The following is a 24,524-nucleotide window of genomic DNA, read 5'->3' as shown; positions in this document are numbered from 1 at the left end:
CCCCGAGGCCCCTTGTCCCTTGGGGACCGTCCTGAAATCCCGCGTGGGAAGAAACGTGGCGGCGTCTCCTTTAAAGCGCGACGGCGCGGGCGGGAGAACTACAAGCCCCACAATGCCACGCGGCCCCCAGCGGCGCTGATAGGCTGCGGATCGCTTCCGCTTTCGCTGACTTCCGGCGGCGGAGGCCGGCGGCGGCGGTTGCGGGCGGCGGTGGTGCAGCGCGGTCCCCGCGGCCTTTCGGGAGCCGGGGCGGCCATGAACTTCTCCGAGGTGTTCAAGCTCTCCGGCCTGCTCTGCAGGTTCTCCCCCGACGGCAAGTACCTGGTGAGCGGCCGCGGGCGGGCCAGAGGCGGAGGCCGGGGCGCGATGGGGGCGGCGGACCCGAATCACGGGCCAGTGGGGCGGCCGCCAGGAACGTCGGGGCGGGGGTCTCTGGCAGGTGCGGAGCCGGACAGGTGCGGGATTGGAGCAGGTGCGGGAGTCAGGCAGGGCGGGGCGCAGGCAGATCCCCCACACAGGTGCGGAGCCGGACAGGTGCGGGATTGGAGCAGGTGCGGGATTGGAGCAGGTGCGGGAGTCAGGCAGGGCGGGGCGCAGGCAGATCCCCCACACAGGTGCGGACCGGGCAGGTGCGGCCTCCGTGCCCGCGGTGTGCACCTGTCAAAGGCAGGTATGGAGAGTGCTGCCTGCGTACATTTGAGGGTACAGGAGATGCTCATTGTTCTTTAGTCCAAAAAGGCAACCTTACCATTCATTCTGTCGGTGGTAAAGTGGTATGAAGATACTTTGTCATCTTCTCTAGCTCTCCTCAGCTCTCTTTACTGCCTGCGGAGCGCGTGATTTTAAGTAATTAGCGTTCCATCCCCAGGTAAGGGTTGTCCTCAAGGCACGGATTTGAGCTGTTCATTCCAGGGGGAGCAGAGTGGTGCATAAATCACTGAGCTATCACTTAAAGTTTCAAAATACACCGGTACGACCAGTGTGTGTCCTCAGAAGGGGGGTGAGGACAATTGGCATTGGAGAGCCATTAGGGGAAAATTCGTGCCTTTTAAAAAGTGTATCCTTTTATTTATCCACAACCTTCTTTTTGTTTGAGCGCTTGTTAACATTCCCATTGTCTTCCTCTAGGCCTTTGAGAATATAACTCTAAAGTTACATGTTAACTTTCCTTAGAGACGTGTTATTCCCAATCCCACAAAACAGCATTCAGCTACAAATAGAAAATGTCGTTAGCACAAATGGCACCTTGAAAAACTTTGGTATATTTTTAAAGCTCCCCCACTCATAAATTAAGGTTTTGTTTTTATCATTTATGAAAATTTCAGTGAATTATAAAGAGAGAGAGATTTGCTTGTCTAATTTTGGTGCTTTATGCACTGTGGTTTGTACACCCTGGTAAAATTTTGTGAAACATATGGTAACAATGTGTCACTGGAATGGTGTTCATGAAAGCCGTTCCTTGCCCACTTGGTAGAGCAGGTCCGTGTTTCCAGTTTAAATATCTTGTAGGAGATCGTTTATGGTTCTTCCAAGCGCTGGTAAAAATATTGCATTTCGTAAGAATTCATTGTAACTGATCACTGTTTTTAAAGCTATAATGTGAAAAAAGTAAGTGCTGTGATGGACATTTGTTCCAATCTACCATCACCCTCCCTCTCTTTTTCTCATGGAAAGCTAATGTGGCCTTCATAAAACACAAACTGGTCATCTAGTTTGACCTTGATAAGTAAAAAAATGAAGCAATTCACTTTTTTTTTTTTTTTTTGAGACAGAGTCTCGCTCTGTTGCCCGGGCTAGAGTGCCGTGGCGTCAGCCTAGCTCACAGCAACCTCAAACTCCCAGGCTCAAGCAATCCTTCTGCCTCAGCCTCCCGAGTAGCTGGGACTACAGGCATGCGCCACCAGGCCCGGCTAATTTTTTTCTATATATATAATTTTAGCTGTCCAGATCATTTCTTTCTATTTTTTTGTAGAGATGGGGTCTCGCTCTTGCTCAGGCTGGTCTCGAACTCCTGAGCTCAAACGATCCGCCCACCTCGGCCTCCCAGAGTGCTAGGATTACAGGTGTGAGCCACCATGCCCGGCCAGCAATTCACTTTTAAAAATTAGTTCTTGCTTTTTAAATTGTAGCATAATGTACAATCAGCGGGTGAAGAGTCGGACATTATATAAACTCAAAGTGTTTGCTTAGATGTGGACATAATTAACAAATGCGGACATGAAGAAACTGTATCTTTAAAATAATAGTGTTAACAGTTCAACATTTTCATATTTAGTATTAGGAATAAGTTAATGGAGATAAATGAGTATTTATGAAGCATCTTTATATTTGCAGAATTTAAAGCCTATGTATTGACCTGTTGGTTTGGCTCTGAGTTCGGCACTCTGTCAGAGAGTTTGGTTTTGTGTCATTCTCACTGGCGACTGTGAGACCTTCTTCTCCTTTCTAAATTCTAGGAAATTGTCGAAAAGTGATGAAGTAGGGCAAGGATCCGTTATTAGTTCACAGAAGAGTTTCTCCCCACTTTAGCTTTTAACATACAGTTAAGGAAGGAATAGAAAATGCTTTAAGTAGTGAGTTTTAAATACTCTTATACTTTATAGTAGAGTATAACAGTATTAGAACCTGGCTTGTGCATTTCCACTTGCTCTTCCGGTAACTCACCTTGGTCCGGGGCTTGGCTCTGGGGTTGGTGATCTAGAATGAAACCTGCAGACGGGAGGGGAGACGGTGGCACTGAAGGCAGGGAGCAGTGGCCTCCTTCAGCGCAGACGTCACGTGCTTGCTCTCCCTTGTGTTCTAGGCTTCCTGTGTTCAGTACCGGCTAGTTGTCCGCGATGCGAACTCCCTTCAGATCCTCCAGCTGTACACGTGCCTGGACCAGATCCAGCACGTGGAGTGGTCAGCAGACTCTCTCTTTATCCTGTGTGCCATGTACAAACGAGGGCTTGTGCAGGTATGTGCTGTGTTGGGGTTAGAATTAGGAAACCCTCCCACGAGTGTCACCGGGAAGGAATGGCTTTGTTCTGTACCCTTGTAGTTTGGGGAGAAGGCAATGCAGCTCACAGCCGGTTTTCTTTTAAAATTATTATGTTATCTGGCAGTTTGATCCAAGTAGTTTTAAAATGAGGAAACATTAAAATATTCTTAGTCTCTAAGCAAATATAATTCAGAAAGAGGAGGTATTTACAAACAGCAATCTAGCTGCTTGGATGTGGTGTGTTTTAGGAAGTCCTAAAGGTAGTTTTTTTACACACCCAAAGCTTAACTAAATGAGATCTTGGGAATGGCAATGTGAATAAACTGTTATAAAACTACAACAAAATGAGATCACTAAGAAGTGTGGCTTGCTTTTATGGTGGATCTAGCGCTAGTCCTTCATAGCGAAAGATTTTTAAAGATAACCCGTTTTGACCCTGTGCAGCTGGTGTTAAGTGAGCTCTTTCTCTTGGAGAGGACCCGCCGGCGTGTGCTCATTCATTTGCAGTCGTGCATTTCTCTCTTACGAGTCTAGGTCTGGTCCCTGGAGCAGCCGGAATGGCACTGCAAGATAGACGAGGGCTCGGCGGGGCTGGTCGCCTCGTGCTGGAGCCCGGACGGGCGCCACATTCTCAACACAACTGAGTTCCACGTAAGTGCGAACCCTGAACACCCGTCATCCGCCAAATGTGAGCCTCTCCGCTGTCCTGAAATAGCTCGGGAGCATTAAAGGGATGTTTTGCAGTATGGCCGTCCCCCCTTATCCTCCCGGGTTAAGTTTTAAGACCCTGCCAGTGGATGCCTGCAACCCCGTATACACTGTTTTGTCCTAGATATACATCCCTATGATAAAGTTTAATTTATAAATTAGACACAGTAAGAGGTTAACAACAATAATAATAAAATATAACATTAAATATAATAAAATGTAAAATAATGTAAGATACAATTAAAAATATTAATACAGTAATCATTAATATAATTGATATAATAAATAATATAATAATTCATAATAGCATTAATAATATAAAAAACAAAATATAATAAAATATAACCATTCACAATTTCACAGATAGATTTGTTCTTACTGTAGATATTAGCAACCTCAGCCTACAATTCTTTTTCTTTTTTTTTTTTTGTTTTTTGAGACAGAGTCTCTCTCTGTTGCCCAGGCTAGAGTGAGTGCCGTGGTGTCAGCCTAACTCACAGCAACCTCAAACTCCTGAGCTCAAGGGATCCTTCTGTCTCAGCCTCCCGAGTAGCTGGGACTACAGGCATGCACCACCAGGCCCGGCTAATTTTTTCTATATATATTTTTAGCTGTCTATATAATTTCTTTCTATTTTTAGTAGAGATGGGGTCTCGCTCTTGCTCAGGCTGGTCTTGAACTCCTGAGCTCAAACGATCCGCCCACCTCGGCCTCCCAGAGTGCTAGGATTACAGGCGTGAGCCACCGCGCCGGGCCTCTTTTTCTTATTAAAATGGAGAACTTTTACCCTTTTCACTTAAAGGAGGCACTTTGTGGCTTCTCTTTGGCTTATCCAAAGGGCCAGTGTCGCTACTCCTGTGCTTTGGGCCGTTACTAAGAAAGGCCAGGGCGACTCAGACACAAGCACCGGAAGCAGTAGTGTGTATCTCGTAAGTCAGAGCGTCACAAGCCCGGCAGCGTTGTAGTGTAATCTTTCTGTCCAGTTTTAAAGCAAAGTAAGACATTTTAGAAACCTTAATTTACATTCTTAATGATTTAAGCAGTCACTTAATTCAGCAATAGGAAATTCTCTTCCGTGCGAATCCACCCGCAGCTTTCCTTTAGCCGCGGTCTGCGGGTGTGCGTCGGCGCTCGTACCTGCCGCTCTGGCACCTGCCGCTCGTGTTCTGCAGATGCCGGGCGTTCCCTGTGCCGGAGCTCGGCACCAAGGTGGAGGCGCGAAATCTGATAATTCCGCAGAGACAGTTTGGGTAGTACGAGTATGTCTCGATTATGAAATTCAGTACAAGGTCTTTGGTGTCAGTGGTGTATTTTTAAGATATGGAAGAATGCATGAATCTCTTCAGTAATGTGCTTCGGTTTTTGAATGTACTTTCAAGGTTATGTTGGTAGCCACATACACATTTATAGTTGTTTCCAAACAGGTTTCACTGTTTTCCTGGTGAATTAAACCTTTCTTGTAAAGTATTCCTCTTTATGTCTCATAGTTCTTTGTACTTTAAAGTCTGTTTTATCGGGTACTAATATAGCAATACTTCACAGTTGGGGTTTTCATGGTATATCTTTTTCTATCCTTTTACTTTCAACTGTGTCCTCAAATTTTAGTGTATATTTTGCAAATAGCCTATAGTTAGCTTAAAAAAAAATCCAGGCTGGGTGCTATGGCTCACACCTATAATCCCAACACTTTGGGAGGTCGAGGCAGGAGGATCGCTTGAGGCCAGGAATTCAAGACCAGCCTGGGCAACATAGCGAGGCCCAGTATCTTAAAAAAAATTAGCCATTCGTGGTGGCTGTGCCTCTAGTCCCAGCTACTCGGGAGGCTGAGGCAGGAGGATCCCTTGAGCCCAGGAGTGTGAGGCTGCAGTGAGCTGTGATGACACCACTATACTCTAGCCTGGGTGACAGAGCGAGACTCTGTCTCAAAAAAAATCTAGACTGAAAATTTTTTCTTATATGTGAATAAAGCTGATTAAAATAATTTATAAGCAATAAAATTCACCTGCTTTAAGTGTATAGATCAGTGAGTCATTTCACGTGATCACCACCCCAGTCAGATTGAGAACATTGTGCCCCGCTGTGGGGGCTCCTCGTGCCCCTGCCTGGTTTTTGTCACCATAGTCCTGCCTTTTTGGAATTCCATCTCAGTGGGACCCTGTGGCGTGTGGAGTTTTGTGTTTGGCCCCATGCTGTTTTTGAAGCACACCCGTGTAGTGATGTCAGTGGTCGCTTCTGCCTGTAGCTGAGAAACACGGAATCCGTCCCACATGGCGAGGTCTGGGCTGTCTCTGTGTGGACGGCTGACGGTCCAGCCGCGGGAGGTATTTCTCTGGTTGTCAGCGGAAGTTAATAGAGATGACCAAGGCGTATATTTAACTACCTTTTTTATCTTATTTGATTTTGATTTTTTTTTTTTTGAGACAAGGTCTCGCTCTGTCACCTGGGTTACAGTGCAGTGGTGTCATCGTAGCTCACTGCAGCCTCACACTGATGGGCTCAAATGATGCTCCTGCCTCAGCCTCCCAAGTAGCTGAGACTACAGGCTCAGGCCACTGACGCCCGGCTAATTATTCTATTTTTAGTAGAGATGGGGTCTCTTGCTCAGGTGGGTCTTGATCTCCTGGAACTGAAGCGATCCTCCCGCCTCGGCCTCCCAGAGTATGGGATTACAGGCGTGAGCCACCGCGCCCGGCCAGTGGTGGAGGCTTCAGAGGACACAGCAGCCCGCTGGCTTGCGGCCCGGTTCCCCAGGACAGCAGGTGTGTTTCAGTTCAGCGGCAGCACAGAAAGTGGCCCCTGGGGCCTGCTTTCCACACTCAGGGCACGCGTGTCCTCAGCTTCTCTCCTGAGTGCCACACACGTTGCTCAGCAATGCAGTTACAGACATCAGATTTTGTTTTCTTTTGTAAGAAGAGATGATATGCAGAACATTAAGTTAATTCATTTTTTTCAGCCTCCTTGAATTAAAAACACGGTGATGTTTTCAGGAGTCGATGTGCACTGCACTCCTCAGCTCCGCTCTCTGGCGGGAGCAGGCACTCGGCCCGTCACCTTCCTCTGAGGGGACCCCCCTGAAGGGGACCCGGTGGTTGGTGCCCACCGCCCCGGGCTGCTGCGCCCACTACAGCTCAGTCCTGGTGTGGATTCACATGGCCGGCGTCTGCCCCAGCCGAGCAGCTGTTGGGCTCGTGTGTAACTACCAGATTCACCAGGGGCCGGGACAGAGAATGTTCTCAGAAATAAGCTTATTCGTTTATCGGCTCCACGGGAGTCTTAGTGTGAAATTCAGGTGTGGATGAGATGTAGGGAGGTGTGCGTGAGCCCTAAAGTCTCAACAGCACAGACGGGGCCAGGCTGCCCTCCCCGGGGCCTCTCCACCCACCAGGCCCTGCAGTCCTTGTTGGGACATGGTCTTCCTCCAGCCTGTCTGTGCCAGCCTCAGCTCGCTGCGTAGCGAAAGGAGAGGAGGGTGGAGAGGGTGTCGGTAGCGGTTGTTCCAGAATTCCTCTGCAGAAGCAGCCTCCTCCGTGAGCAGTTGCCCACCTGCCCGGTGCAGACGCGGGCTCTGGCTGTCCCGTGAAGCCACGAGGAACCAAATCGAATCTATAGAGCACGTCATCCACCCCATGGAGGACACTGGACATTGTGGTTTTGCTATAACCAAGATTTTTCTCTGACTAAATAACTTTTTAGGGTTATTATAATATGCAACTTGTGCTTACTTTGAAATAGCTAACTAAAATGCACTTATATTTAACTTTGTGTCACTCAAATATATTGTTATAAAATGAAAAAAGTACCAAGAACCTAAATTTAATAACAGTAAAATGTGCATTTGAATATGCTTAAGAGGCAAAACATCCCTGGGAGTCCTGACAGTTTCGCTTCAGCAGCCTGTCTTGTCCTTGGTGCTAATGATGTGGTTTAGGACTCAAGACTCTTTCTAAAGGTGTTAAACACATTCTGTTTCCTTTCTCTTTCCCTGTCCCCCAACAGTTGCGGATAACCGTCTGGTCCTTGTGCACAAAGTCTGTATCTTACATCAAATATCCTAAAGCTTGTCAGCAGGGTAAGTCTGCCAGCACTACTCGAAAGCCGTTTCTTTGCAGCTATTTTGGGTTTTTTTAACTGCTTTGTCATGGAACATTTTGAACAGGCAAAGGCAGCTCAACAACACACAACTCCCAGCCAATCTTGTTTCCTCTATACCCACCCCACCCCTTGGGTTATTTTAAAGTGTGTCCCAGACCTCCTAATACGTCATCTGCAGATATTTCCATATGTCTCTCTAAAAGACAAGAGTCCCCTTTGAAACATGAGCACTGTGACTAAAGAGGACGCTGTTTGAGACATCGAGGACAACAGTGCAGTGGTGCTTAGGGGGTCCCTGGGCCCCGTCACGGAGCTGGGAGTTCAGATCCCTGCCAGGACGCTCCTCAAGTATCCTGTTCTGAGCCTCACATCTCTAACTCTTCTGTTGACTAAATCTGATCTTGGTAAAGGGGAGATCACACCTGTCACCTCTGGGCCTCCCAGAGGAGGGATCAGTGACAAGCGTCCCCTGTTGAAGCCTCTGAGCCATCTGGAAGAAAGATGGGCTGTGGCCACCACCAGTGAGACTGAATGGGACAGCGTCACACTGGCAGGATGTGGCACTGTCATATCGTGAATTGCAGCGAGGCATCCCCTTCCCTGGGCGGAAGGAAGTCCCACCATCTGAGTGACGTTGCCATTTTTCTCTGTTGCTGTCAGCAGTTTGCAAACTGCATTTGAGTGAAACACACCTCTACATTTATTTTTATAGTTTGAATCTTAGTGTCTCTTCTAGGTGAGATACACATTCCTTGAGTGGAAATAATAGTTATAATATTCAGGGTTTTTTTTTTTTTTTACTCTGGAAGTATGAATTTTGGCCTAGGACTTTTTAAGCTAATACAGAAGTGGGAAATATAGTTTTTTTTTTTCAACCCAAGTATTTTTCAAATTTTCACATCAAATTTACTTCTTACAAATAATTAAACTCAAAAGGAGGCTAAGGAATGTTGTGGCAAGCCGGCCTTTGCCCAGCTGGAAGCATCCCGGGCGTCGCGCGGTTATGAATTGGGTCATCCTGAGGCACTGCGTGTCTTCAGTAGCAGTTTGTGATCGGTCGGGGTCAGGCGACGTGGCTTTCCTTGCATGTCAGTTGTCTGTGCGTGGACCTCTCCCCGCCTGGCCGTGTGTGAGGGACGAGACCACAGCTCTTTGCAGCGGGTGTTGGCGTCTGTCTGCAGAAACGCGGCGCGGCTGGTCTGTGCCGTTTCCGTCCTCTCCCCTCTGCCTGCTGCTCGTTCTCCCGTGAGGAGCACGGCTGCGGCTGGTCTGCAGCGGCCTCTCCATTCCGGTGCGCTTTCCTCTCTGGTCAGGAATCACCTTCACCAGGGACGGCCGCTACATGGCGCTGGCGGAGCGGCGCGACTGCAAAGATTACGTGAGCGTCTTCGTCTGCAGTGACTGGCAGCTCCTGAGGGTGAGGCGTTCTCCCCAGCTGGGAATGCAGATACCCCGTTGACGGGAGAGGGAACGGGGTGCAGGGGATGTTCCTTAAGGTTCCAGGGACCTTTGGCACCACACAGAGCAGTGCTCTTGGCATTGCCGAAGGGTGGGGTTGCTGTGAGTCCCTGCAGGTGACACACCGGTCATGTGTGGGGGACTTGGTGGAAGGTGGTGCATGCTTGGCGGGTCAGACTTCAATGTGCTTTGACAAATGGGAGCCTTTTCCCTTTTGCTGTGAGTGTGCATGGCATTTACATATGTGCCAGCTGCATCGGGAGGTGGAGTCAAGTTCAAGTTCACATGACTGAGGGCCTGCCCGGGGAGACGCCAACAGGTGCCAAGGCACAGAGAGCAGACGCGGAGCACGGTCTCAGCACGACACGGGGGTAGGCAGAGGAACCTCCGGATGCTGAGCGCAGACCAGGGACTGCCCCAGGGGACCTGTCTGAGCGGGTCAGAAAGGAGCGGGCTGGGCAAGAAGGCGGCAGTGCCCGAGTGCGCAGGCGCGTCCAGACCGTGGCCAGGCCCGCTCCCCACCTGGCGCCGACGCTGGCACGTGTGCTGTGCCCTGCCAGGGTTCAGCAGGGATTTAATGTGCTTCCTAGGATAGAGGTGTAGAGATTTCATCCATTTCTATATAAGAAAATTAAATGCTGAACATGTTAAAAAATCAGTTATCAAATAAATGAAATTATTTATGTAAGAAAATATTTTGAAATTGTAATCTGTTTTTCCCTCCTGTCCTTGGAAGCACTTTGATACGGACACCCAGGATCTCGCAGGGGTCGAGTGGGCGCCGAATGGCTGTGTGCTGGCCGTGTGGGACACCTGCCTGGAGGTACGCGGATGCCGCGGTGACACGTGCACTTCTAAGGAGCTTTTACCTGAATGAGTCTAATGCTTTCTGAATGCAGCAGCATGGTTAACTTTATCTTGTTTCAAACGAGTTGAGCTTTTTTATCAGCAAGTCGTTAGATTTATATCCCAGTGTCCCCTTTTTCTGTGTGGTGATGTCACTGTTTCTCTGGGGATGATCTCAATTCTAGCTGATAATCTAGAACTTTCCCACAGCTGTGGGGGACAGTTTCTGCTGTCTGCTGCGCGCTGTCTGCACGGGCCCCATTCTGCAGCGGCCACGTCTGTGACGTGTCCAGGTGAGTGTGACGTATTTACAGATAACGGCGGGTATCTCGTCCGCAGTACAAGGTCCTGCTGTACTCCCTCGACGGCCGGCTCCTGTCCGCCTTCTGTGCTTACGAGTGGTCCCTGGGCGTCAAGTCTGTGGCCTGGAGCCCCAGCAGTCAGTTCCTGGCGGTTGGCAGCTACGACGGAAAGGTGGGGACCAGAGCGGGGCGCTGGTGAGACCTGACAGCCCTTGGGCCGGGCCGTGTGCTCACCCTCGCGTGGTCCCTCCCCAGGTGCGCATCCTCAACCACGTGACTTGGAAAATGATCACGGAGTTGGGGCATCCCGCGGCCATCAGCAACCCCAAGATAGTGAGTGTGCCGTGCGCGTCTCTGCTCGAGCAGTGTCCTGGGGGCGGGGGCTGCTTCTCCACTTCGCGTTATTTATTGTGATGTATTTTTAACTGGGGACTTACGTCACCATAAACTTTTGCTAATGTAACCTTTCCAGAGCCCGAGTTTCCCAGTGGCCTTTGTCCTTCCTGTCCACGTTGGCCAAGGGGTCTAAAGTCGGCCCCTTGCCCGGCTCTTCCCTTCTCCCCCACCCCAGCCCAGATGCGTCGTTCCTGGTCTTTGCAGATGCAGGTCCCTGACCTCTGCAGAGAGACCAGGGACTCCTGCCCGCGAGCACCGGGCATCTGCTGCTGTGCCAGGCACGGCGCTCTGGCCACAGCCAGAGAAGAGCAGACGGACCCCCTGGGCCTGCCCCTGTGGTGGGGGCAGGGCAGCCAGGGCTGGGTGACTCCGTGGGGCGGCAGAGGGTGGTTGCCAGCCAGCAGGCACTGGATGGGTGAGTCAGGGGCCTGGGCAGGGAGCGCGGCAGGCTGAGGAAGCGGGAAGTGCTAAGGTCCTGGGGCACGTCTCTCTGTTCAGGGAGCATGGGCAAGTGGCCACTGCGAGCGCCTCCTGCCCGCTGGACACTGCGCTAGGAGACAGCAGGGAACAAAGACAAACCCATTAATGAGAGACTCAACAGAGCCAGGCTAGATGTGGTGAGGACAGTGAGGGGCTGGGGGCTGTATGCACAAGGTGAGGTAGGCCAGGGACGTGCCTTGTAGGGCTGTTTTAAGTGAAGATCAGGAGGAGTTTCAGGCAGAGGGGACTCCCCAGGTGGGTGGTGGCTCTGGAGCAGCCAGGGCCAGCGCCGCTGAGCAGGTGAGGAGGGAAGCCCGGGTGCAGGGCTGACCAGGGCGGCTGGGGAGGTCTGCCTGCACGCCTGCCTTCCTGCGAAGCCCAGCGTCAGAAATGCAGATCTGCCCCGGCCGGGGCCATCTGCCTTCCCCCACCCGTGCCGCTGGCCTTCGCTTGCCAGGCTGTAGGCCAGGGATACCCCTCCGCGGGTCTGTCTGCTGCCCCCGCCCGCCCACCGCCCTGGCCTTCGCATAAGCTTTCTCTCTGTCACTAATATGATGGAAAGGCTGGCGCGTGCTCCCCCATGAACGACTGGCTGTGTGACTGCAGTGGCTTCCTGTCCCTCAATACGCACCCGCACATTTGCCACCTTCTTTCTTAAAGGGCAGACTCTGCAGGAGGACCCGAGGGCCGGGTGGGTGATCACACCTCCCGGGAGAGGGGCTCATGCTTCGTCTCCCCCGCGATGGCAGGGCCCGGTGTTCCCAGCACACGCCAGCTCACCACGTGCCCCCATGGCCACTGGCCACGTGTCTCCTCAGCTGCTCTGCCCCTGTCGTGAGGCGGGCAGTGGGCAGTGGCGGCCGCGCTGTGTCTTTCAGGTCGTGTATAAGGAAGCCCAGAAGAGCCCGAAACTGGGGCTGGGCCACCTGCCCTTCCCACCCCCCAGGGCCGCCTCGGAGAGTAAATGTGAGTAGCCCCTGACGTGTTTGTTTTCTTTTTTTTTTAATGCAAATGATTCCTCTTTGTCCAGGTAAATTTCAGATGTCCTGTATTTGTTAAAAAATACATTTTTCCTTTCCCATGCTACCTCATAGCCAGTGTGTCTCTCAACCCATTGATCCTGAGATTGTATGGAACCTGAAGTACTTGGTCGGCCACCGAGGCACCGTTTTTGCTGATGGAATATGAGTTTGACAGCCGGTGTATATCAGCCGAGTGAGGGCAGTTCCGTTTAGTGAGACACAGAGGGCGTCAGGGCGGCCGGCGGTCGCGAGGGCAGGTGCAGGAGCAGCGTGGCCTGGCTCTGAATCTGTCTGTGCCTCAGTTTCCTCATCTCTAAAATGGGCACGGTGGAACCACCCACCCAACAGGGCCACTGGAGGAATCGCTGGGTAGCAGTGAGGCCCTGCAGTGCTGCCTGGTCCCCGTGGGCACTCGGGGTGGCAGGGAGGGGAGCCAGGCTGCGCTCCGCCCTCGCGGTGCAGCCTCTGCTTCTGGTTTGTGGTGGGTGCTCTGCACCTGCACAGTCTGAAAATAGAGTATCGATGTTGAGATTGAAGCAGACTGTTAAGATGCCAGAAGTGGATAGAACAAAACAAATGCTGAGATATCTGAGCCGCTGAGACTGTCACTGGGTCGGGGGTGGTCCCGGAGCTTGTCCAGGTACCGCAGGGGCTCCAGAGGGTGCGGCGTCCACCGCGATCCCAGGTCGGGGCCTTGCAGGTAACGGCAGCGCCCTCCCCATGGGGCTCTTGGTCGGGCCAATCACCGTGGCCACCAGGCTCCCGTGAAGCCCTGATGAGCTCAGGGAGCATTTTCGTTCCCTTTGAACTGAGGCGCCTCCTCCCGACGTGCACACGGAAGCATCTCAGCCCTGTGCGGCTTTCTGGAAAGATGACGATGGCTGCTCTCCCTTTGGTGTCCTAGATGAGATCGCCTCCGTGCCGGCCTCCTTGCAGACTCTGAAGCCTCTTACTGACAGAGCGAACCCTAAAATTGGCGTCGGGATGCTGGCTTTCAGTCCCGACAGCTACTTCCTGGCGACGCGGAACGGTCAGTGCCCCCAGCTGCTGCCTGTCCAGCCAGCGTGTCCTTGGGCAGCAGCTGTAGAAACAGCTGGAGATCAAGTGAGGGCTCCCCACACGTTGCCTCTTCCCACTTTGCTGCTGAAGTAGCAACAGTTCTGCCCGCAGAAGCTTCTAGAGGAGCAGGGCCTCGCCTTTGTCACGGTGACAGGCCAACACGCCAGCTCAGGCGCCCTCACCTCTCCGCTCACTTCTCCCTCTTCACCGGGTGAAGCAGGGTCCAGGGCAAACTGCAGCCCGTGGGCCTATGTTTAAGAATGGTTTTTACATTTGTAAAGGGTTGTAAAAAGAAAACACAGCAAGGAGAAACATGAGTCTGTGTCCTCTAAAGCCTGAGGCTTCGCTCTCGGGCCCTGGCGCCCCGCACTCAGCGCCACTGCGGGCGTCTGCACCCGGGTGCGGCCCCCTCGCCTCCCACCCTGAGCGGAACAGCACCGCGGAGGGCCGGGCGGCGGTGACTCCAGCACTGCTTCCTTCCTCCCTCAGACAACGTCCCCAACGCCGTCTGGGTCTGGGACATGCAGAAGCTGCGGCTGTTTGTGGTGCTCGAGCAGCTGTCCCCGGTGCGCTCATTCCAGTGGGACCCGCAGCAGCCCCGGCTGGCCATCTGCACGGGGGGCAGCAAGGTCTACCTGTGGTCGCCGGCAGGCTGCGTGTCAGTGCAGGTGCCCGGGGAAGGTGAGTGCGCCGGGAGCCCTGGCCCCGGGCCCGCGGCATCAGGCAGGCTGGCGAGTAAGCTCGAGTTGCTAAACCCGGCTGCTGTCCGCAGCGCTGAGACCCGCTCGCGGCCTTTCAGTAAACCTCAAGTCCGGAGCCCAGGGGTACGCTGGACACAGGGAACCCGCAAGACAGAAGCAGCCCCACCCCAAGCTGGGGCAGCTTCAGGCTCTAGCCTGGCTCTGCCCACCCACAGGACGAGGGCTGCCCTCCCCCGGGACCCTGGCCTCTCCTGCTCTCATCCTCTGGCCACCTGTGTCTCTCTAGGTGACTTTCCCGTGCTCTCGCTGTGCTGGCACTGCAGCGGGGACTCGCTGGCCCTCCTCAGCAAGGATCACTTCTGCCTCTGTTTCCTGGAGACTGGGGAGGAGGTCGGCCCGGCCGTCAGACAGCGGGACGGCCACACGTAGGAGCTGTGCACACGCCCGTGTGGGGACGGAGCCACCCTGCGTGCTTCCCGCGTGGGCAGGGACAGAGACTGCCGCCCTGATGGTGCAAATCAGTGACTGGGTTCTATTTTTCTGTAGCGAGCCATTTTTGTACATATGTATGGTATAAAAGTAATTTTTATTTAAAATAAATATTTGATAATTTATACAATTGCTGGTGCTTTTTTCTTTTTCTTTTTTTTTTTTTGAGACAGAGTCTCGCTCTGTTGCCCAGGCTAGAGTGAGTGCCGTGACGTCAGCCTAGCTCACAGCAACCTCAAACTCCTGGGCTCAAGCGATCCTCCTGCCTCAGCCTCCCGAGTAGCTGGGACCACAGGCATGTGCCACCATGCCCAGCTAATTTTTTCTATGTATCTATTTTTAGCTGTCCATATAATTTCTTTCTATTTTTAGTAGAGACGGGGTCTCACTCTTGCTCAGGCTGGTCTCGAACTCCTGAGCTCAAACAATCTGCCCGCCTCGGCCTCCCAGAGTGCTAGGATTACAGGCGTGAGCCACCGCGTCCGGCTGTTGTTTTCTTGAAAGGTTTAGGACACAGGAAGCTTTTCTTGGTTAATCTTAAATTTCTGGTTCCGTCGTAAGCAGGATGGACAACCTTAAAATAGTCGAGCCCCTGCAGCCGGGCTCCCCTCTAGACAGACCTGGCTCTGCTCTGGCTCCCGCTCAGTCCCTGGTGCCTTAGGAAAGTGGCGTGGATTTCTGTGGGGCACGTGTGGCCTCTCTGTGGTGGGACTCACCATGGAATGCAGGGGGCAGCCCCAGCACCCGAGGGCAGTGTCAGGTGCCAGAGCAGTTGGTCAAGGCCGGGTCCCTGACCTAAGTTGGTTCCGCAGGGAGCCAGTCTGGTGACCACTCAGACTTGAGAACCAACGCCCGTGGGTGCCCACCCTGGCTGTCTGCAGGAGGCACCTAGGCCCAGCGAACAATTCCATCAGTCTCTCCTACAGGTGCCTGGCAGGCAGCCAGCTCTCGCACCACAGGTGGCCGGATGAGCACTGCGAACCTAGGCTGTTTGGAACCTAGGCTGTTTGCGTACTGTCACGTCTTTCTGTAAAGGGAAGAGCTGGACCCAGTGAGCACCAGTCTGTTAAGTGGAATCCCCATCACTGTTCATGCAAAGCCAAGCTCAAGTTGCAGGTTAAACTCATTTAAGAGACACTTTCTTGGTTGTTGCACCTACTTTAATAACAATAACTTCAAAAAAGGAACAACATCCATTGGTTCTAAATGTCTTTACGAAGAGACCAAAAACAAAGGCTAAAGTCCCAGAGGCGGGCTGGATGGATTCTGCAGGCTACTGCATTGTGATCACAACCATGCCGGTCAGCTTAAAGCTACAAGAGTTGTGAATGAAGGAAGAAACTGATTTATCAGCAAATGCTTCCGGTACACAAGCAAGCAGCATGTGGTTGCAGGGAAGTGTGTGGGGTCCCCACGTGGAAATTGTCCCCAGGAGCTGGCAGAGCCTCGCAGTCACAGGAGCTGTGGAACCAGGGCAGGCATTAGCTGCTTTGCAAGGATCTGATATGGTTCCATTTTCTAAAGTGCATTCTTTAAAAGGCAAAGTACCCAACTCCCTTTTAAGTATGAAGATAACAATACAAACTCAGAACACACTTGTCAAGATTGTGTGCAAAACCAAGGTGACTTTCTCAAATTAATAAATTGTCTTGAAATGATCTTCTGTAAACCTTTTTGGGCCTGGGAAAGACGCCATAAGCATTAACAGAACTTGGATTAGTTTTAGAAAAAGTGTGACCTGGGTCAAACACATTTACAAAAGAACAATTATTCGCTCAGGAGCTGACAAGGCACAGACTGTTTCTTGCTTAGTTAACCAGTCTGCTGGCGTCTTTTCTATTAGCTTTTAAAAAAATGGATTAAATTTCAAAATACAAAATTTGACACCAAGTGTAAACACACGTGCAACCGCAGGCGCTCGAGGCGCTGGGTGCCTCCCGCGTGTGACGCTCCACGCGGCGGCGGCGGCGGTGGCGGTGGCGGGGCTGCTGCCGTGGGCGGGATGGGCAGAGCCACAAGAAGCCAAGCAGACACTCGGGAAAACACCAGAACTGAAGTCACAGAAGATGGGGTGCCAGCAGCGCAATGACAGTGACATTTGCTTTTGTCTGTAGCTCGTATTAGCAGATGTCCGATATCCGACTGAACAGATATAATTCACTTTACTATTCTAATTGCACTCAGACCTCCAAAGGTAAAGGACCCACCCCCACCGTCCTGCCCACTGGCAGCGCAGCTGCGTGAGGACTGGCAGGCCCCAGTCTCCACGTCACCTTGGCTTTCTTGGGACAGAGAAGAGCTCCCAGAATACAGCGGCTAAAAGCCTATTTTGCCTCTGGTCATGGAATAACCCAGTTTGGCCTCATTGTTGATGAAGGACATCAGTCCCACGTAGGTCTCGATGAGGAGGGGCCGTTCCAAGACCAGTACGCCGTTCCCTTGTCCCGGCAGCGGATTTTCTTTTTGGGCTTTTTTGACAGCTTGGATTAACAGAGCCTTGAAGCTTTCCAACTTTAAAGAGAGAGAAAAAACATGGAGCTTTAACCTTCAGGCAAGATAAGAGTAATCCATGACTATGAAAAGTTAGCATTTTGAGACACATAAATCCTCCAAACTCCACATAGCTCCTTGCTGGGCCCTCTGTCCCCTCTGAGGACATCCTAGGGCCCCTAAACTCACCTCCTTAGCACAGCCCTCTATACAGGCCGAGAGCCTGCCGTGTGCTCACTGCTGACCGTGCAGCCGGTGCTTGCAGAGCCCTTGCAGAGCCAAGCGGTTCTCCCAACTTAACCTACTTAGTCCTTATCACAGCCTCCCAGGTTAGTGACCGGGCCAGGCACACAGTGGGTAAGTGGAGGACCCACCTGGCTCTGGGCTCTGCTCCAGCACTGGCCCAAGCCTCCACTCCTGGTGAGCGTCCATACTGATTGTCCTTTTTATTTAGTGTTTCTAGAGACAGGGTCTCGTTCAGTCACCTGGGCTGCAGTGTGGTGCCAAGATCACAGCTCACTGCAGCCTCCAACTCCCAGGCTCAAGTGATCCTCTCACCTCAGCCTCTGAGCAGCGGGGACTACAGGTGCGCACCACCCGCCCAGCTAGTCTGATGGCCTCGTGGCACAGCCCGGGGATCTGCTGCCATTCCCTGAAGCCCGCCTGGCCCTTCCCCCAGAGTATCGCCAGCAGCAAGGGGTCATCTTATGGAGCTGTGCTGACCAGCAGTAGCCACATGGGGCCACTTAAATAAAAATTAACTAAAATTTTTGAAAATTACAAGTTTATGTCCTCACTGTTACCAGCCACATTTAAGTGCTCAGTGCTGTGTGTGGCCACCATACTGGACAGCGCACATCTAGAACGTTTCTGTCACTGCTGGGCAGTGCAGCCGTTGCGGGTCTGTCTTCTCACCTGGCACAGAGACGCTGTCTTCTCATCGGCACCAGCCATCGGGTGTTCTATGAACGTGGTGTAGGGGACGTTTGTGGACCATGGATTCCATCTGTTTATGAAGGAAGGGCGACTCTGCTTGTCCCACTGAATCCGAACCCCAAAACCTTCTCGCCTGACAAATCAGAAGAAATAGCCAGACTGAACACGGCAGGCACAGCACTGTCACCGACAGTCTCGTCAGTTACGAGGCTGTGGCAGTAAAAAGCAGTTCCACATTTAAATAAAGGACCTGATATTCCACAATTGAAAACGGCTTGTGGATTTTAATAGTAACTACAGACTCCACTAACAATTGCTTTAGTTACTACATTCTTAAGTACATTGTTTTGGTTATGCTAAACAACCTGGCCGGGCGCGGTGGCTCACGCCTGTAATCCTAGCACTCTGGGAGGCCGAGGTGGGCGGATCGTTTGAGCTCAGGAGATCGAGACCAGCCTGAGCAAGAGCGAGACCCCATCTCTACTAAAAATAGAAAGAAATTATATGGACAGCTAAAAAATATATATAGAAAAAATTAGCCGGGCATGGTGGTGCATGCCTGTAGTCCCAGCTACTCGGGAGGCTGAGACAGGAGGATCGCTCGAGCTCAGGAGTTTGAGGTTGCTGTGAGCTAGGCTGATGCCACGGCACTCACTCTAGCCTGGGCAACAGAGTGAGACTCTGTCTCAAAAAAAAAAAAAAATAAAAAAATAAACAACCTTTACGTGATCATTAAAAATTAATAGGAATACATTATAGATAGGCTAGCCCAATGAGTGACATTTTTGCAACTTTCCTTTTGAGACAGGGTCCTGCTCTGTTGCCCAGGCTAGAGTGCAGCCTAGCTCACAGCAACCTCAAACTCCTGGGCTCAACTGATCCTCTTGCCTCAGCCTCCCGAGTAGCTGGGACTACAAAAGTGCACCACCACACCCAGCTAATTTTTTCTATTTTTAGTAGAGATAAGGTCTGACCCTTGCCCAGGCTGATCTCAAACTCCAGTGTTCAAGCAATCCTCCCATCTCGGCTTCCCAGAGTGCTAGGATTATGGGCGTGAGCCAACTCACCCGGCCTCCTTTTCCTTAATGTCATATTAAAATGTTGGTTAAAATTTTTATTCATGTTAGCTCAGCTCTCTGAATTCCCTATCCAAATCCCTACATCAAAAAGTTTTACAGTTAACTAATGTCTGGGTTTCTCATATTTCAGAAAATTCTCCCAAAGAGAGAAGATCAACTCTTGAAAGTTGGCCATTAAATATTTTCAAATTTATCTAAGCTTTAGTGACACCTATACATTAAAATGGCATTTTACTTTTTTCTTTTAAAATTTAACCCCCGCAGGACAGGACACACCCTGCAATCCTTTCCCAGCTGGTAAGATGCAGAGTTTGGCCCCTACCTGAAGAATATGCCAGTTCGCTTTTAACACGCTGGGTCATACTTCGATAGATCCTTAACTCCCATAAGTGATTTTTACTACAAGCCTAACTGCTATCTTTTGTGCCAGAATTCCTTTTAATGCACTCAACTGCCCAGAAGTCACTTCTATTTTAAGGAACTTCCCATTGATTTTTGAAGCGAAGGCCTTTATGTTTCTAGATAATGGCAGATACAAGAACACCACATGGGGGCTGATTTTAAAGGGTTGAATTACAGGGTCTTCTCTGGCCCTGAAGTCCAGCAGCACCGGACTCTCTGAGCAGACTCACTTGTTGAGCGATTTAGGGGGAAACTGGAATTCCCCGTAGGAGATGGTGTCCACTGCGTTGAGCGCTATGCGGACCACCTGCTGGCACTGCAGGCTGATGAAGTCGTATTTGCAGATAAGCATCGACTGCTCCGTGACCAGCACCAGCCGCTCCTTCTCATTGTTCCAGTGGTCCACCCTGGAAGCGGAGTGGCCTCAGTCTAAGCGGCTGTGTCTGGTCAGCCACCCCAAGGCCCACCCGCCAGGGCAGAGGCCAGCCAGCGCGTCCTCCCCGCAGGGAGACAGCAGGGGCATGCGGGGACACCCCGCACCGCGAGCGGGCGCACCCCGGCTCCCCGGGAGACCCTCCCGCCTGGAGGGCCCAGCAAGGTGGCCGCGGGCGGGGCCTCGGGGCGGTCCCCCCGGGGGGGCGGGCAGCCCCGGCTTACTCGGTCAGCAGCCACACCCCCTGGATCTCGCCGTCCTCCACCGGCCGGACCACCACGCGGATCTCCTCCACCGCCTGCTCGATGGTGCCGGGCTGGGTGAGGGCAGAGGTCACAGTCCGCGGGGCCGCCCCTCCCCCTCCCCTGCTGCCCCTCTCCGGTCCCAGCCCCGGTCCCCGGCCCTGCCCGGCCCGGCCCTCACCCGGAACACGAAGTACTCCCTGACGCGGGCGCGGCGCGTGGGGTCGTGGACGCTGAGCGGCCACAGCGTCTGGCGCAGCGGCGTGCCCGCCCCCGGCAGACCCCCGCCCGGGCCGCCGCCCGCGCCCCCGTCCTCGCCGGCCGCCAGCAGCGCCGTGGGGCTCGTGCCCGCCGAGTCCACCGAGTCCCGCAGCTGCAGCATCGCCGCGCCCGCCCGGCTCCCCTTATCGGCCGCGATTTTCAACCCCGACCCAGACACGGCAGCCGTCGCCGCAGCCACCGCCCGGCCGCCGTCGCCACAGCCACCGCCCGGCCGCACCCCGACCACCCCCCGCCCCGCGAGCCGCCGCGATTGGCTCCTCCCCACAGGCCCCGCCCCGGGGTCCGCCCCCGCCGGCGCCCGCCGACCCTCGGGATTGGTTCTTCTTTTCCATCCTGGCTCCGCCCCGCTGCCCTTGACAATCGCTCCCTCCCCTCGCAGCGCCGGAAGTGACCTCCGTGCGCAGGACCACTTCCTGTTTATGATACGGGGAAGGGGCGGGGCCGAAGTCGGTTGCCAGGAGACGCGGAGGGGTGGAAGGAGCAGGGGCTGGGAGATGTGCCCCTTGGCCCGCGTGAAACGGGCGACGGCCGCCCTTCACGTGGGTGCCCCCACACGCTCGCTGTGCCCAGTGCCCCTTCCGCCCTCCGGAGCGCGGGCTGGGGCCTGTGCAGGTCGGAGTGTGCAGGTTGGGTGCGTGTGTGCAGGTCGGGGTGTGTGTGCAGGTCCGGGTGTGTGTGCAGGTCGGGTGCGTGTGTGCAGGTCAGGGTGTGTGTGCAGGTCCGGGTGTGTGTGCAGGTGTGGTGCGTGTGCAGGTCGAGGTGTGTGTGCAGGTCGAGGTGTGTGTGCAGGTCGGGGTGTGTGTGCAGGTCGAGGTGTGTGTACAGGTCTGGTGCGTTTGTGCAGGTCCGGGTGTGTGTGCAGGTGTGGTGCGTGTGCAGGTCGAGGTGTGTGTGCAGGTCGAGGTGTGTGTGCAGGTCGGGTGCGTGTGTGCAGGTCGGGTGTGTGTGTGCAGGTGGAGGTGTGTGTGCAGGTTGGGTGCGTGTGTGCAGGTTGAGGTGTGTGTGCAGGTCAGGTGCGTGTGTGCAGATTGTGTGTGTGCAAGGTAACGTGTGTGTGCAGGTCGGGGTGTGTATGCAGGTCAGGTGCGTGTGTGCAGGTTGAGATGTGTGTGCAGGTTGGGTGCGTGTGTGCAGGTTGTGGTGTGTGTGCAGGTCAGAGTGTGTGTGCAGGTCAGGTGCATGTGTACAGGTTGGGTGCGTGTGCAGGTCGGGTGCGTGTGTGGCAGGTGAAGGTGTGTGTGCAGGTCGGGGTGTGTGTGCAGGTCGGGTGTGTGTGTGCAGGTGGAGGTGTGTGTGCAGGTCGGGTACGTGTGTGCAGGGTAAGGTGTGTGTGCAGGTCGAGGTGTGTGTGCAGGTCAGGGTGTGTGTGCAGGGTAAGGTGTGTGTGCAGGTTGAGGTGTGTGTGCAGGTCAGGTGCATGTGCACAGGTGGAGGTGTGTGTGCAGGTCGGGGTGTGTGTGCAGGTCAGGGTGTGTGTGCAGGTTGGGCATTTGCAAGTCGCAGTGTTCCCGGTCAGGGAGTCTGCAAGTTGGGGTGCACGAGTGTGTGCCTCCACCTCATGGAATGGTGGGCTGGGGTGTCTGTGGGACAGCGTGCACCTCCTAGGCGCCGGCAGAGAAGTGTTTCCCCAGCCTCCTGGCGGTCACAACACTTGACACACTGACAGCTCCTCTCCCTCCAGAGAGCACTTTGCCCGACCCACTGCTTTCAAACAAGGCAATTGATGATGAACAACCATTTTAATGGTGGGGTTTAGGTGGATTTAGCCTTTTGCTCTGGGCCCATCGCTGTGCTAAATACAGACGTGCATTGAGTCCTGCAAGCCACCTTAGGAAGCAGCCTTGTCACCACCCTGTGTGTCAAAAGGGGACAGTGAGGCACAGGGTTGGCAACTTGCCAAGGTTACACTATCAAGGGCTGAGCCAAAATTCATTCTGGGATGTCTCCTGGGCCCTGCTCTTGTCCTGGGAGGGGGGTGGAATAGAATGCCACCGGTCCTTCCCAGGCGAGTGATCTGCTCAGGAGCTTCTGCAGGCCCTGCACTTTGCCCTCCCTACCAGGGCCTCAGCGTGACAGGCTTAGGCCTCGCAGCCCTGGCCTCATTGCCATCCCCCTCAGCACCGTCCTGACGGGACCTGATGTCTGTACATCAAGGACAGTTTACAGGTCCTCAACCACTTGGTCACTTTTTTTTTTTTTTTGAGACTCTCACCCCAGGTAGAGGGCAGTGGTGTCATTATAGCTCACAGCAACCTCAAACTCCTGGGTCCAAGCGATCCTCCTGCCTTAGCCTCCTGAGTAGCTGGGACCATAGGCACTACCATGCCTGGCTCATTTTTCTGTTTTTGTAGAGATGGGGAGCCGAGACTTGCTCAGGCTGGTCTCGAACACCTGGCCTCAAGTGATCCTCCCACCTCGGCCTCCCAGAGTGCTGGGATTACAGGCGTGAGCCACCTCACCTGGTCTTACTTGTCCACTTCTGAGTCCTGCTGTCTCTATAGGGCCATCTTGCCCTACCTCTGCTGTGTTCATCTCCAACACCTGGTTTAAAACTCACCTCCCCAGGAGACATTTTGCCACTCACCAGGGCTCACTCACTGTTCCTTGCTCTTCCATTCCATGTGCACTGGGTCATTCTGCTGTGTGTGTGTGTGCTGTGAGCCGTATTTGTGGGGAAGGTCCATGGAGCTAGGTGTGAGTGGCACGTGGGCCTCATAGCCGCTTTCAGAATCTCCTTTACACTTCACAGCAGCCCAGGGTGTGAACCCGCTGCTGTGCGCATGCCACAGTGGAAGAAACGGGTCTGGAGAGTTGTGGTGCGTGCCTGAGGCCACACAGCTGGCACAGCTGTGGGATGGGAAGACCTGGGCCCTCGTTGGTGGAGAATGCCTGGGCAGCCGCTCGCCGTCTACTTGGATGTCAACATCGTTAGAAACAGGAGGCTCTAAAATGCCACAGACACTGACATAGCTTTAGTACTTTGCTTCCTGGAAACTAAGAGTGCCAAGTGAGTGTGGGAATGTACACAGCAGGGTGCTTGTAGACCCACTGGCCCGCTGGGGGGCTGAGGACAGCTGCTGCTGCCTTCTATAGACCAGGGCCCGTGTCACCCCCGCTCTGAGACCCACCCCCACAGGGGGAGGAAGCCTCTCTTTTCCATTCTGCCCAGGCCCTGCTGGGTGGGCCTGGATTGGGGCTCTCTGAGGAGCACCTGGGCCCACTGGGCTCCGGGTCATCTCTCTCTCCCGTGCCCCCTTCACTAAGGAGCAGGACTGGAGACCCACCCACAGTGGCAGCTGCGAGTATGGACCTGGGAGCCAGACTTCCTGGGTTTGAATCCCGGTTCTTCTGCCTCTGTCCACACGGACTTGGACACTTCAGCTCTCTGTGCCTCAGTTTCTTTGTCTGTTGCGTGGAGATATCATAAAGCCCGATTCCTATGGCTGTTGGCAGGATGGCGTGAGTCAACACCTGTGACGTGCTTAGCGTCCTGCCTGGTGCCCGTTCAGAGCTGTCTCAGGGCCAGTTCTGATTGTGCTGTTCCTTGAGCGTCTCCTAAGAGCCGGGCATGTGGCACTGCCTTTGCCCCCGGCACGCGCAAGGATGGAGGCCAGGATTGCCCCTTTTAACCGAGGAGAAAGCTGAGCCCCAAGGAGGTTGTCATTTTGCAAAGGTCACGTATCAACAAAGGACAGGCCAAGACTTTCACCGGGGATTTTCGGAGGCCAGAGACTGTGCCCCAGCCACCACCTGATGTCCCGCACCAGGGGCTCCAGGGAGGGTCAGACACAGGGGAGAGGCTCTGCCTCACCTGCATGCTCGCCGCCTGCCCCCACACACCGACGTGGTCCCCTTAGTTGCTCTCGAACACGATGAGGGGAGAAGCCGGGCTTGGAGGCAACTTCCATCAAGGGGGTCTCAGCTGGGCGGTGAGTCGGGGGCGGAGAGGCGGAACAGCAGGGATGGAGGGAGCTCGATGGTGGTTTCAGGAGGTGTTTGGGACAGTGAGGGAAACGAAAGAGGTGCCCCACAGGGACAAGCTGACACCTAAGGGTTGACAGAAAAGCAATGGCTGGGCCAAGCACAATGGCTCACACCTGTCATCCCAGCACTCTGGGAGGCCCAGG

At 53.6% G+C, this 24,524-nt stretch overlaps 2 protein-coding genes across 2 annotated transcripts; one reads left to right on the top strand and one right to left on the bottom strand.

The window, feature by feature from the left end:
- The first annotated feature begins 214 nt into the window (after positions 1-214).
- On the top strand, positions 215-14,588 carry WRAP73 (WD repeat containing, antisense to TP73). Its single transcript, XM_069479268.1, has 12 exons — positions 215-324; positions 2,804-2,956; positions 3,515-3,631; positions 7,685-7,757; positions 9,094-9,197; positions 9,975-10,061; positions 10,424-10,558; positions 10,642-10,719; positions 12,141-12,228; positions 13,189-13,314; positions 13,833-14,024; positions 14,331-14,588. Exons 1-12 carry the CDS (start codon positions 256-258, stop codon positions 14,471-14,473), a joined length of 1,365 nt encoding a protein of 454 aa, XP_069335369.1. The 5' UTR covers positions 215-255; the 3' UTR covers positions 14,474-14,588.
- Positions 14,589-15,687: 1,099 nt separating this feature from the next.
- TPRG1L (tumor protein p63 regulated 1 like) lies at positions 15,688-20,578 on the bottom strand. Its single transcript, XM_069477263.1, has 5 exons — positions 20,297-20,578; positions 20,098-20,189; positions 19,671-19,847; positions 17,939-18,092; positions 15,688-17,044 (listed from the first exon to the last, which is right to left on the bottom strand). The coding sequence occupies exons 1-5, from the start codon at positions 20,495-20,497 to the stop codon at positions 16,850-16,852; spliced, it is 819 nt and encodes a 272-aa protein (XP_069333364.1). The 5' UTR covers positions 20,498-20,578; the 3' UTR covers positions 15,688-16,849.
- Positions 20,579-24,524: the final 3,946 nt, after the last annotated feature.

Source organism: Eulemur rufifrons, chromosome 8, assembly GCF_041146395.1.
Source record: "Eulemur rufifrons isolate Redbay chromosome 8, OSU_ERuf_1, whole genome shotgun sequence".
NCBI lineage: Eukaryota > Metazoa > Chordata > Mammalia > Primates > Lemuridae > Eulemur > Eulemur rufifrons.
This window is presented reverse-complemented; position numbering and strand designations above follow the sequence as displayed.